General features: G+C 41.6%; 1 protein-coding gene across 3 annotated transcripts in view; it reads right to left on the bottom strand.

Moving 5' to 3' along the window:
* EP400 (E1A binding protein p400) overlaps nt 1–14,243 on the bottom strand; it is a 3,509,270-nt gene that overhangs the window by 650,723 nt on the left and 2,844,304 nt on the right. For all 3 annotated transcript variants that reach the window (XM_044065578.1, XM_044065569.1, XM_044065563.1), the window contains one exon: nt 8,783–8,968. In XM_044065578.1, the coding sequence (XP_043921513.1) occupies nt 8,783–8,968 (186 nt within the window). The remainder of the gene's footprint in view (nt 1–8,782; nt 8,969–14,243) is intronic.

Below are 14,243 nucleotides of genomic sequence, written 5' to 3' on the forward strand. Positions count from 1 at the left end.
AACGGGCTCCACAGTATCTGGTGACTCCCACGCCCTTCGAGATAAAAGGTCCATCAAATCATCGAAGGGTGGAGAAACCCAAGAGGTGGAGGGTCGAGACTCAAAAGCCTTTAGGAGCACCAACTCATCCTCGGTAGGGTTAAGGGGCTGCCAGTCACCCCTCTGCTTAAGGATCTCTAGGATATCTGGAAAGGAGATATCCTCAGAGGGGGACTTTGGGGAACCTTCCATTTCCTCCAAATCAGTGTCAGATGTGATGGATTCCTGAGGGGAATCTAAATGTCTCCTCTTACATAACCTCTTCCGAGGAACCTCTTCAGTGGGAACTTCTGGGGAGGTCTCAGAAGAGCAGGATTCCCCCAGTGGGGCTTCCTGAGGCTCCGGGTCCCTACGCTTACAGTGGGTCTGCAGTGACAGAGAAGATTCCGGCACTTTCCAGGAGAAGATGGCCATTTCAGAGGTTGTGACAATTCGGGGGGGGGGGGGACGGACAAAACACTCCTCATGGCATCGAAGGCACCACAGCTCCGGTGCGAGGAAGCACCCGGGTCCGAAGACACCGATGACTCCTCCCGCACCAAAACCGCCGGCTCTGAGCCAGAGGTGGGAGCTGAGCTCATCTTGTGCCGAGGCCCCAAGGGGAAGAGTCGGAACCGACACAGCGGTTCGACTCCCCTCCCTGGAGCCGACGGGAGAGTGTCGGCTCCCAGAGTCCACTGCCGGAGCAGAGGCCATCAGGGTTGTCGGTGCCGACAGGTCCGAAGTGAGTGTCGGAACCGACAGTTCCACAAATGACTGAATGGCTCCTGCCGGCTGCGATGTCTTGATTCGAGTCAGAGGAGGAGCAGAAATTACAGGAGATGACTTTGTTGGTTCCGAAACTGCCACAGTCGAAGCCGAGAGAATTTTAGCCAGTGCTGGATTCTGTAACAGTCTCCTTACCACACGATCCACATCCGAATCTGAAAGTCTGGAAGCCCGACAGGAAGCTACAGAAGGAGCCGGTGAGCCCAGAATCGGAGATCTCAAGGTAGGAGATACCAGTTCCAAGACTGGGACCGGCTCCTACCAACTACCTGTATAGGTGGTTCCAATGACAGTTGAGCCAATACAGGAACCTTCTTGGAAGCCTTCAGATCCGAACTCGCAGAAGAAGAAGCCGAAGATGAAGGGTTTGGTTTTCCCGGAGCAGTATCCAAGTCTGACTGGAATGCAGACTTAATCAAACCACATTCAAAGAACTTTCTTTTCCTTTCTGCCAAAACCCTGGCACTGAAACCATTGCAAATGGAACAAATCTCTTGGAGATGGACCTCTCCCAAACAGTAAACACAGGTGGTGTGGCCATCTGTGATAGACATTTTTTTATTACATTTAGTGCACTTTTTAAACCCTGACTTAGCTTTTTCAGACATTGTAGTTAAATCACAGTAAACAATCCAATTAGAAACACTAACAGCAAAGTCTCAACTTTTGAAGGTTACCAGCAAAAAAAAAATAAGCCTAACTGGCTACAAATATGATTAAGGAAAGCTTAACTCGACTGTAGCTGCAAAAACAAAAATAAGCCTATCCGGCTACAGTTATAACAACTAAAAGGAGCCTAACTCGGCTGTAAGGTACAGACACAAATTAAGCCTAACTGGCTACAGAAACCTAAGAAACCAACAGGGCCAATCGTCCAAAAGCAAGAATACAAAGTTCTACTTAGCAGAAAAAAACACAAGAAAGGATAGCCTATCCTTGCTGGATACTTTTGAAACCTAAACAAAGAGAAAAATTAGCAAAGGTCCAAAAAAAAGAAGACCCCCTCACAAATACGGCTTGAGCTGTAGAAAACGCATGAGGTGTTGCAGTAGCATACTACATCTGGGGAAGGTAGAGGCGCATTGTGGGATAGGGTTTCGGCCTCGAGCTTTGCAAATTAGCCTACTTGGTGCTGAGGATCAGTTCCGAACCCATAAGTAAGAATGAAGGCGAGACTGAACAACTTCACATGGTATGATTTGGTCCCACCCTGCTTGTTTATGTACCAGAGGATATGGGTATTGTCTGTAAAAATCTTCAGTGGACCTGGTAAGAAACGTGGATGAAAGGTTTGTAAGGCCAGAAACAGAGCCCTCATCTCTCGGATGTTGATGTGCTCCTTTTGCTGAGAAGGGGACCAAAGACCCTGAACCTTCCTGGAAGCAAAGGTTGGTCCCCAACCTATGTCTGAAGCATCTGTGAAAAGCTGTTAAGGTTGGGGTGGAAGAAGAGGAAGCCCACAGAAGGCCTCTGGCTAACAAAGTTCGCATATGACTGCAAACTAGGAGCCACAGTCGAGTCCCCAAATGATGTGGACATCCTACAGAAGGGCCTCACTGAGGCCTCAAGCTCAATGCCAAAAAGTGCATTGTCATCCCCTTTGGTAAAAACTCTGTACCCATGAACTACCACATAAATGGCAGTCTACTTAATGCCAAATGTGTGACGAGACCTTGGGACCCAGGAGACAGTAGTCTCTCCTTTGATAATCACATCACCACAGTAGTCAGGAAATCCTTCTATGTGGCACACCTCATCACAAAAGGGTTCTCATCCAGGAAAAAAAAGAGGGCATTGTTCCCCTCTACTAGGCACTCATTAGACCCATTACAGAGTGCAACGCCTCTTTTGGAATGTACCTCACAAGACATCTGCAGCAGCTGGAAAGGCCACAGAAGTACCTCACAGAGAGGATTACTGGCCTCAAACAGATGCCCTACACTGACCGTCTCAAAAAAACTCCAGCTTTACTCTGTAGCATATCGCCTACTCTGAGGAGATCTCTGCCTAACATATAAAACTATGTTAAACCCAGAGCTGCTGGACATGCTACACCTTAAGAAATCCCAATCCCTCCAAGCTACACACTCTAAGGACCTAAACCTTGTCACCACAACAAACAGGACATGCTGGAGGGATAGATTCTTCTCCCAGAGACTTCCTATACTCTGGAACAAGCTACCCATTTATGTCAAGCAAAGTTCCTCATTAACACTCTTCAAGAAAAATCCTGATGAATGGATGGGAAATAGGAAATACACCCCGGGGAATCACTTCTGTGGCTCTGCTCGACAGGGCCACAGGAAATTAACTTTCTTGGATGGCGTAAGCCAGGGATCCTTGTTGGCTAGGCTTACTTAGGCGCTTGGGCCAATAGCCTAGTACTTAAGCCAGGGATCCTTTTGGCTAGGCTTACTTAGGCCCTTGGGCCAATAGCCTAGTACTTACCTATGAACCTGGATTCAGAGAGAGCTGCTGAATCCACCAAAGGAGCTCTGTTTTCAGGCAAGGGAGAAGAAGGACCAAGACATCTGAAGGATGAGCATGCTAAGAGCATGTTGTTTTTAGATGCTAGTGAAATTTCCTCATGTGCAGCTTTGCAAAAGGCAGCATGGGAATCATGGAGGCCATGAATCCGAGAAGTCTTGGAAATTCCCTGGCCGAAATAGAAGGAAGAGGCAGAAGGATCTCCATGAAGGCTATAAGAGAGAGAATCTTGTATGTAGGGAGGTAAACCATCATCAGATCTGTCCTGAAATTACACCCTACGAAAATGAGATCCTGAGATGGTCAGACTGGATTTTTTGAAATTTATTGTAAACCTTAAGCACTGAAGAAAAAGAATGGCTTGCACACAGTTTTTGTTTCAACTGATCTGAATTGTTGGCCAGAAAAAGAAGGTTGTCTAAATAGGGATAAACTTGAACCCCTTGGATCCTCAGGAAGGCAATGGCTGGAGTGAGGAATTTTGTGAATACCCTTGAGGAAGTGGAAAGACCAAATGGCAAGGCAGAAAACTGAAAGTGCAAAGAACCCACCAAGAAAAGAATTTCATATACAGAGGCTGAATGTGAATATTTAGGTAAGCATCTTTGAGATTCAGAGAAGCCATGAAGGACTGAGAAGAAATCAGGGGAAAAGAGTTTGCAGGGACAACATTCGAAAAGAAGGCACTTCCAGGAAAGTGTTAAGTGGGAAAGATGCAGAATGCATCTCCAAGGACCATCATTTCTTGGAACTAGAAACATTCTGGAGTAAAACTCATCTCCTCTGTTCTAGAAGAACAGTCTGAATGGAGCCTTGTGAAAGAAGTTGAGCTAATAGCTGAGGGAACAGATGAAGTTGACAGGAAGGGGGTTGAGAAATTCCCAGGAAAGGAGAGAGAATCATCTAAGTCATAAAGTACCCGTTTTGGATGATAGAAAGAACCCATGAGTCCCGAGTGATCTCCATACAGGCTGAAAAGGAAAGAGAAAGGTGAAGAAAGAGAGGTGTGTGACTTGGAAGAAGGAAGTGGCTGTCACAGAGAGCTGGATCTGGCCAGAAAGGGTTGCTGAGATGGAGGAGCAGCAGCAGGTTTTGACTGAGGAGGTCTCCTAGAAGAATTCTTAGACCTAGTACCAGAAGTAGAAGTACAGGAAGATCGAGCGGCCCTCCTAACAAAGGAGGTCTTTGCAAGAAAATTCCTATGAAATTTGGGAACTAGAGAGACAAGCAACTGGTTCAAATCTTGGAGTTCTTTACCTTTTTCTAACAGAGATTTAAAGAGTTCTGCAGCAGATGAACCAGAAATGGCAGACTTAACTAGAGGAGCATCAAGCAAAGTGGCCTTAATGTCATAAAGTAAAGACTGAAGCCACAACCGAGAATGTCTTCTAAGGACAGATGCAGAAGCCGCAGCCCTGGAAGATGCCTTCACAGCATCAAACCTGCATTTAACTGAATGTCTAGGTACCTGAGAAGATGCAGGCAAAACAGAAAAAACTCAGATTTAGCCTCTGAGTCTGTTAGCTGGTCCAAGGCCTGAGATGCTTGGGAAAGCAAAGCCAAAGAATATCTGGAAATGTGTGTCTGGTAATTAATGGCTAAGAGCTAAGGTGGATGAAGTGTAAATCGTCTTACCCAGTCTCCCAAGAATCTTACTTTCTTTATCAGAGGGAAAAAGATTAGCAGAAGGAGATGAACGAGAAGATTTATCAGAGACAATGGAGACCACAGCTGGGTCAGCTGAGGGGCATTTATAGAGAAACCTACAGTCATCTTGGACTTTATAAAATTTATAAGGTCTCTTGGGAGCAGGAGCCTAGAAATTAGGGATTTTAGAAGAGGATGCAAAAGCATCCAGAAATGCTGGAAGCACAGGAGAAACAGCAGAGGGTGCAGGGACCTCCATTTGAAGCAGATCATAATAGTGCTTCTGTTCTTCAGAAATCTGGGAACAATCTCATATGAAAAATTCCCACAGCTTATTAATAGTTTCCCAAAGGAAAGTTCTTCCATAGGAGAATCTCCCCCATTAGACACCTCTTCAAGAAACATATTCCAAAGGAGCAGTAATCTATGAAAAATACGCAAGGGAGCCTTCATCAGAAGAGGAATCCTCAGATTCAGAGTACAGGGCCTGAGACTCTGTAGCTTGCATAGAGGGAAAAAACCTGAGGCCCAGAAGCCTGCCGTGGAGAAGAAGTGAAGGCAAGAACAGGGAGAGAAGAGGAAGGCCTCAAAGCCATCAAGGCCTTAACACCCTGTGAGAAAGCATCTCAATCCGACTGAGGAGTAGAAGGGACGTTCAGATGTTTGGTCTTTTGGTTCTTTCTAACATGTCTTTCCAAGACAAGAAACAAGGAAGAGGAGCCAGATGTAAGCCTAACATCTGGTTGATCCCTAGATGGAATGATGAAAGTGTCAATGGAGTCCTCCAACAAAACAAGCCATGGTTCCCCCATTTCACCCAAAATGGACATCTGCATAGCTTCGGACATGCTAGGATCAGCACCCTTGGCAGCTTCCACAGAGGTACCCACCAAAGGAACGGACCCAACCTCTAAACGTACTACCAGGTCTTCACCGACCTCAAAGGGGACATCAGAGGTGGAAGATGCAGCTGAAGAGGAGTCAGGTTTTGGCTTACTCACCTTCCTGTTTAAACTAGGCTCAGCCGAAGGACTCGTGGAACCTTCCACTGCATCTCTATTCATACGTTTCAGACATTTTTTGAGATAAAGATTCAAGGCCGAAAGATGGATACATAAGGTCTTTGGCACGAAGGCCTGACAAACAGAACAGGAATGGTAATTGTGTCTAGGTCCCAACCAAAAAAGACAAAGGTTGTGACTATCTTTATGTGGAATCTGCCTTCTACACCCACACTTGCCCTTCCTGGAAGACATGAACAGCAGCAATAACAGCAATAAAATAAATCCCCAACGGGGTACTTATTTGAAACTGGCACCAACAGAGACAGAGTCTGACTGCAGACCGTATGTAAGAGTCAACCTTCTAAATGGTGGCAAAATAGTTCTGAGGATGGTACGTGCAGATGTCCCTTTTATGGCTGATGATGTTAGAGCCTACGTGCGACATCCTATATACTGGCAGTGGCTATAAGCTTTTGTATACAGGCCGGAAGTCGGGTCGATGGACCCACCATAACACCAACACCATATGTAAAGAATACTGCAACACTGAATAGGGGAACATCTCCATGGTATCAGTGGAAAGGTATAAAAGAACATTCCCGTCCATGGGAATGAGGACAGCATCTACAGTCTAGGTTTGCTGTATGGAATTCCGCAGCAGAATTTCTTTAACTATTTGAGGTGTTCCACTGCAGTTGGATCCATTCATGGAAGATCCTGGGTAGCAGTTCACAATGGTGAGGGTCTGTCCAGGTCCTCTGCAGCTTGTCTGCTATAATGTCTTGTTCTGACTGAATGCATGAAGCCTGAAGAGTCAAATGAGCTGATATGCTACCTCCTAGGCAATCAGAACAATTCTACAAAAAAAAGATATGCTAGTTTGCAGAGATCCTGGGTACCAGAGTTGTTTTAAGGCTTAGAGAAGAATGACAGCTGCCAACATTTCCTTCAAATTTGTATGCTTTTGTCTTTTCTTCCACACACCTTGCACTTTCAACCCTTTCGATATAATCTCAAAAACAAAGTCTGAAGCATGGACTGTGACTGATTGACAAGGAGGTGGTATGGAGAAGGGGAGACCTAGACTGAGAAATACTTGGTCTTCCCACCACTTTAACACCCTTCTAACAAATCCAAGCATTGAAATCTAAAAGGATAAAGGCTGCTAAAGTTTCAGCCAAATGGATCGGAAGTACTATCGGGATTACCTCATGTAAAGTCTGGTCCAGGGGATTATGATAATTACAGAAGCCAAGAAAACCAGAAAGCTGAAATATTTCAAGGCAGAAAATAATAATTGGCTGAAAAAGATCAGGAAGTTTTTTTCTGTACAGTTTTACTTTATCTAAATGAAGACTCTCTTCCTAGGGGTGCATTCAATGGCTTCCCAGAAAAACTAATAAGCTGGAAGAAAAAGAAAGATGATTTTAGAAAGTTCACTGGTAACCCTATATTTAAAACAAGCACCTTGAGACAAGTTAAAGAATCTTAACATTTGGGGAAAATTCTGCAAAAATGGAAAGACGTGAATACTTTGCAGTATGCTGTAAGCAATAACTAGGGCCGGTCATTGTAAATAACCTTGGTGCAAAAATTTGCCAAAGGACAATACTGACAAAATCCTTAACAAGAAACATGCATTTTAGAATGAGATAACCTTTTTTTTAATCTAACATTATCATGAAACTGAAGATGGTAACAGATGTAACAAGGGAAAGTGCAGGACTGATTTCCAAGTTCCTTCTGTTTTTGGAACCAAAACAGTCTTGAATAAAATCCTTTGCCTCTCAGGCCTGGAGCACAAACACTGTAACCCACTGAGAAAACATCATCACCTGAAGTGGAGGAAATACGTTTGGTTTACAAGAGAAGGAATCCTGGAAAAAAGAGGAAGGGACTTTCCAAGGCCATCTGGATTCCTGTAGAAATATTATTAGAACCCATCTGTCTAAGAAGGTTTATAGTCAAAAACATCAAGCTCTCATATGAGAGAATTTTTTTCCCAGTTGTAAATAACAGTGAACGTTCATACAAGCGTATGCTGTTTTCAGTGCAGTTTTTTTCGGCAAATATTTTGTATGGGATCCTGGTGCAGCGGGGCAAGGGAATTTGCCCTTACCCCACAGCAGCTATGTGTGAAAGATGTCAGCTCTGCTCATTCACTGAAAGCCTACAGCTATCACTTCAAACATATAATAACGCAAACTAAATATATATATCTTTGTGTTGAAATCCACAGCTGCATGGATAAAAGCACAATTTGTTTGGCCAAAATGAGGATTTTTTTTCTAGTTTGTTTATTTGGTTCTCCAGTATAATGCATCTCTACTCTTCACATAAACCATGTATTAAAAGCAGTAGACATTGCTACTCAAAAATTAGTTACCAGAGAAAGCAACTTACTGACCTCAGCAAAATAGCCTTAAAATGTAATATTATGGGTAATAACTAGAACAGAAAAATGATAACATCGAATCCATCCAGATTATGACATGCAGGCTGAGACAAATTCATTTTTGAAAATAATGCAAGAACTCAACAAGAAAAAAAAAATGGTAAAACCTTCAGAATCTGTGGTAGGGAAACGTGGCAAATAAAAAAAAATGTGGACGGTACTACCGAAGGAATTTGGGGCACTAAGCAACATCTAGGTGACATTACAGGGAGAGGGAAAAAATCTCAGACAGCTGCAGTGGTGAGAGGGCATTTTCTTTTAATAACAGAAGTGATGGGAAGGAGGTTACAATATGCTGTATTTTATTTACTGCGGTCTCCGCAAATCCCACAAAAAGGTTGTCTAAAGTTATGCTTACATAGAAAGGCATAGTTTCACTCACCAGGACTGCGGTACTGGCTACAGTTGTAGCTGCAGTCTGCACTACAGCCTGAGATTGCTGTACTACTTGAGCCTGGGCTGGCTGTGGAGGTGGAGCCTGCAGCTGTGGTGTAACAGTCTGTGGTGCTTGTGGTTGGCCAGTCTGCTGCTGCTGCTGTTGCTGAGCTCTCTGCTGCTCTGCCAAAGCCTGTCAAAACAGAGAACACTGTATTCACTTGACAACAAATGAGTCTAACTATAATAAATTATTCAATGTGGATAACAATGCAAACATTAACACTTGGTAAACTACACTGACAACTAAACAACTCAACACAGTTGTATTCTGACAGTTTTAAGAACTTGCATGAAATTACAAAAGGTTTAGTTAAGTAGATGCCTACAGCAAAGATCTTATACGGAGACCTTCCATAACTTGGATCTTTGATATAATCTAACCCAGCAGGTTGCAAAACAAGCAACTTTCCAAGAGATCAGCTATCCGAGTACTGTTCAGAATCATTTTAGCTTATGCAGCCTTTTCATACAAAAGAAAACAGTCACTGGAAAGTTCATTTTCCCATCAGTTCTTCTCACCAGTGAGTATTGATAGCAAAGCAGCAGCAGCACTACCATCATTGGGGGTGGCAGAAAGGAAATTAAAATGTGCTAGCTGATGTCTTCCTGAAGATGTTTTGTTTATGTAAGTAAGGAATATCTCAAAGCTAAATACTTAAAAAAATTGTAAAGACTACATTTATCAAAACTGGGTCTGCCACTGCGTGAAGTTACTGTCCACTATCATATACTTCCTTACTCGACTCCCTAACATTTTTACTGCAGGTTTCCCACCCATCATACCATATTCTTCTTCTACTACGTTACTACTACACCAAATATTTCTGTTTGCCCTTTCTATACATCATTCCACACAGCACCTTCCCTTTAATGCTCTTCTGCATCACACTTACTTCAAAAGGTCTTTTCATTTCCCTTCAGCAATATCCACTTCTACTCAATCCATTTTTAATTTACATACATCCTCTGCTATAATCTCTTTATCATATCTCCTCCTATGCTGTTTTAAACTCTCCTTGTACATATCTGTATTTATGTATTTGTATTTTATACAAGTTTTAACAAGACTTAATTACTTTGTAGTACTATGGCTGTATCTGTAAACTTCTGTAGTACTTTTAATGAAAACTATTGCTGTAATTATTATGCATTATTTTCACCATTTAATACTTACTGAAATAAATTCATGAGCTCTTACTAAGCATACTGCCAAGCAAACCAGCAAGAAGCTCCAGCCACATCAAGCAGTACTGGTGGGAGACTAAAAGTATCCTTCATTAGCTCTAACGCCAACAGGGCTAATCCCACAGGGTTGTTAATCATGCTTCCAATGCTACTTTTATGGACTGCCTTTTCCCATTCAAGCAGAATGTGCCTGTAATTGTCACACTGTGAATTTCAGTATGAAGTGTAGCGATTAAGCATATTATGTGTGAAAAATTGCTTTAGCAGAATAAGAAATATAAAAAATTGCTTTTCTCATTTAGCTGAAGATATTCTCACGCTTACACTTGCTTCTAAGCACTAAGCAGTTGTGATCCAGCCTGCTAAAAGTCAGGAATCTCACAATTAACTGACTGCCCAGTGCCCCCCTCCAGGTGTTTCTGCAGTTACCTCCTACTGACTTCTCTAGGTGCCGAATGCTGCTTGCTCATATTTGCATTAACAATTCCAAAATCATGCTACATACAAGACATCAGAGGACCATCTTAAACCATACATGATGGCAAACACAGCTGCATAGATACTTGACATCTGTCAAATGCAGCTAAAGAGATACTGAATATTACTTGTATACTGTTCATTTGTTTTGTAATCATTTTCATATTTCTCTAAATATCTCAACGTTCGGGTAACACAGACAGAACTGCATAACCTCACATGAAAGCTCACAGCTGTAGCAGAAAATCCTGCTAGCAGTATGTGTCTTGCTTGAATGCTTACCAAGATATAATGAGCTGTTTAAACAAAATTAGTATTTACTGCATTTATTTTGGCTTACACAATCCAGTTGAAAGCATCGAACCGAATCAATGCCGCTAATGTAAAGATTAATTTATCTTGAATAATATGACATTTACAGTTTTCTAGTAACAGATACGGTTCCAGAGATATGAATATTTGCTTGAATTGTAAGGTGATAACTTATTTATTTATTTTTATTATTAAAAGGCTCAACCCACACACACTGGGAGTTAACAGTACATACACAAAACAGCTGTATTGGAAGGAATGAGTTAGGTACACTTCCCCACAAATTCCAAGTGAAAATATGTAGTCACCCACTCAGATTGGTTTTAAAGATGGCCAAGGAAGTACTCTGCTTGATAAGCTTATTCTAGAAACACACAAGTCACTAAATTAAGTAACCTTTCATGTCATCTGGAACTGCAGATATGCCTGTATCTGTTTTAGTCACTATGGCACACATTCGCTTTACCTTTAGTTCTATTTCGCAGAAGTTGTTCAAAGATTCTTGGATTGCTGGCAGCACAGATGGCTAAAAAGGGATCACCCCTTCACAGTCTGCAATATTTATCAAGAGAAGTTATGATGCATTTACTGGCCCTGAATATAAGCTCATCATTCACACACCAAGAAATTGTTTGGCCTCACTCATACTGAAGACTGGTTAACCAACTTTACTGATGATACTTAAAGTTGCTTGGTATAAACTTTCATGTAAAAAAGTACACACCACAGAAGTGGTGGTAAAAGTTCTCAATTTTCATTTAACTTTCTAACTAGTTAACCAGGTACATGAAATAATTAAGGACCCTTTTTAGCCATAAACTGTGTCACATGGCCAAGGGTAAATGTAGTACACATGAACACTTTAGAGTCATCAATCCAATGCTTTTGGGAGGTGGACAGAAACCAGACTACCTAGAAAAAATATTCATGCAGACACATGAACATGGAAACTCCACATATTGACTGGAGATCAGGATCAAACTCTGGATCCTATAGCTGTGAGGCAGAAGTCTTAATCAGTAAGTCACCATGCAATATAAGTGCATACTGACTTCTATTAACCTGATATGCTTTTCATGTGTTTGTATAAATCTATTGTGAAATAATCTCTATGAAAGGTCAGAAAAGTGTGTAGCCTGGAGGATGAATGCATTACAATGTTAAACCTTCCACAACACCTAAACTTTGCAATGTCTACATCTGGAGTATTTACCAAAGGCATCCTCTTACAATGGGTTCTGCCCAGATATATCAACCTGCTTAAAATGTAAGCAAATAGGTAACATGAACCAGTAAGTAGTACATATTTATTCTAAACTATACAGCAGTCATGAAATGCAAGGTGGCAGATACATAACAGCTGGCAATTAAGGATAATCAGCACTATACCTATGCTGAACATCTAGGGTATAATGACTGGTACAGGTGGAACAAATTTCCTCAACTAAAATGTCTGAAACAAGCAGCAGAAGCTGTTGCCCCTCAACCCATACAAAGACACACATGACCCCTTCTTTTAACAACAAAAAAAAAAATGCAATATAAGAAGACAACCAAGTCAACATATCTGGCTATGGATTTGAATGCTTTCACAGCAAAAAGTAACAAAAAAATGGTTAGCCTTGTGAAAATACAGAGAAAAAAAGTGACACTGAGGGTACTTCAACTGACCAAACAGGATCTTCTTGTTAAGACGTGTGCATGTGCGCGTGTGTGTGTGTGTGTGTGTGGGGGGGGGGGGGGTTGGGGGAGTCGTGGAGAAGTAAAAATGCCCTAATTTAAAGTAAGGATTTGCACATAGATATATCCTATCCAGAAGAAAGCTCTATAACAGCTATCACAACACAAGCCATGCCATTCAGAGATATACAAAAACAAATTTCAACTCCACATAAATCAAAATCAGCAGGTAGAATTACAGATTACAAAACAAAGCACAATATTTATCTCAATCATGAACAATATTTCTGACAAGTTATTTAAAAAAATGTCCCTTAAAAGATGTTGATAATATATGCCTGGGTCAAATGCTGGGCTTTGAGAAGTTCAGTTTATTTAATGACATTTACTTGGAAAGTCTGATTGGGTAAGAACACTTTTTCAGCAGAGGCCCAGGGAGAAAAGCTCTAAGTATTACATGAAAAATAGTTAAATGCTATACAGACAGTTACAAATGTACATGAGTACAAGAGTCACTTGACTATTTAATCATGAATTTAGTATAGTACAACAAAATAAGTTAAATGTATTTACATATAAGAAATAGCTGGCAAGAAAGAAAAACATCAACAGCTGGACTTTACCCATCAGACTGGATAAATAAACCTCTGAAAAGAAAACAAAGTCTAACAAAACAGACATATTACAAGAAAGAGAGTCAAACTTCACAGAAGACCACCTAAACAGCAAATCTCTTTCACTTCAAAGAGAAGCAAGATCTGGCACACAGGATATCTGGACCCATGGTCACACCTGTGCTACCACTTCTGACAGGGCTATGGTGATTTGATCAGAAGTCAAGCATGCAATCAGAAAAATAATAGACACATTCTTACTGTATCAGTTGATTAGTGAAAGGGCCCTCCCTGAGGAGTTCTTAAAGCTGGTTCATCCTTTCCATAAATACAAATTAGCATCCTTTTTAAAGTTCTTATAACTGATAACAGCTGTACTGCATGATGTAAAACACTGAATATATAAGCATACTCATTGTAAGTACCCACAATTTTACCATCTAATCAGTGTGGAGTACTTTTTTGCAAAACAAAGCACAATGGAAACCTGGCACCTACACAGTTAACAAGTGGTATACTAAAACATACTTAAGCTACAAGGAGTAGCTGTTCACCTGTAGAGTTACAGAAGAAAGGTATCCTTAACCTATCAAGAAGTATCCCCTTAGGGGTCCAATAACACAGCAAGAATGCATTTTTTTATCCAATGCTGAAAATGGACTGAATCCTGAGAAATAAGCTAGAGGACCACACCATTCCAGAACACAGATTAGAACTCTCAGTCCTGACCTGCAATCTAAGCAAAAATGGCTCAGCTGCCAGTCATGTCAAGATAATAGTTCTTGGAGAAAAGTGGTACCAATACATCAGTGACTACAGTGCATTAGTCTCCAATAACACATTTTAAGGAAGGAAGCAATGGAAGCAGCTGCTCCTAGAGTGCAGAAATATAATGCAGCAAAGGATGGTGGGCAAACAATCTTAATAGTGAAAAAGTATGGCACTGAAAATCCACAAAGAAGTGCCAGTTTGGGAAGAGAAGTTCTTCTCTTCTCAGAGCCAAGGAGACAGCTCACCAGTTTGTGCACACTACTGTAATTGCTTCAGGGAACACCTCAAGAGGCAGTGGACCCCCAACAACTGTACAGTCATCATTCTTCCCCCACTTTTGGCTTCCCCAGGAAAAAATGGTGATAA

Source organism: Protopterus annectens, chromosome 1.part0 (assembly GCF_019279795.1).
Source record: "Protopterus annectens isolate FY-2018-M chromosome 1.part0, PAN1.0, whole genome shotgun sequence".
NCBI classification, from domain to species: domain Eukaryota; kingdom Metazoa; phylum Chordata; order Ceratodontiformes; family Protopteridae; genus Protopterus; species Protopterus annectens.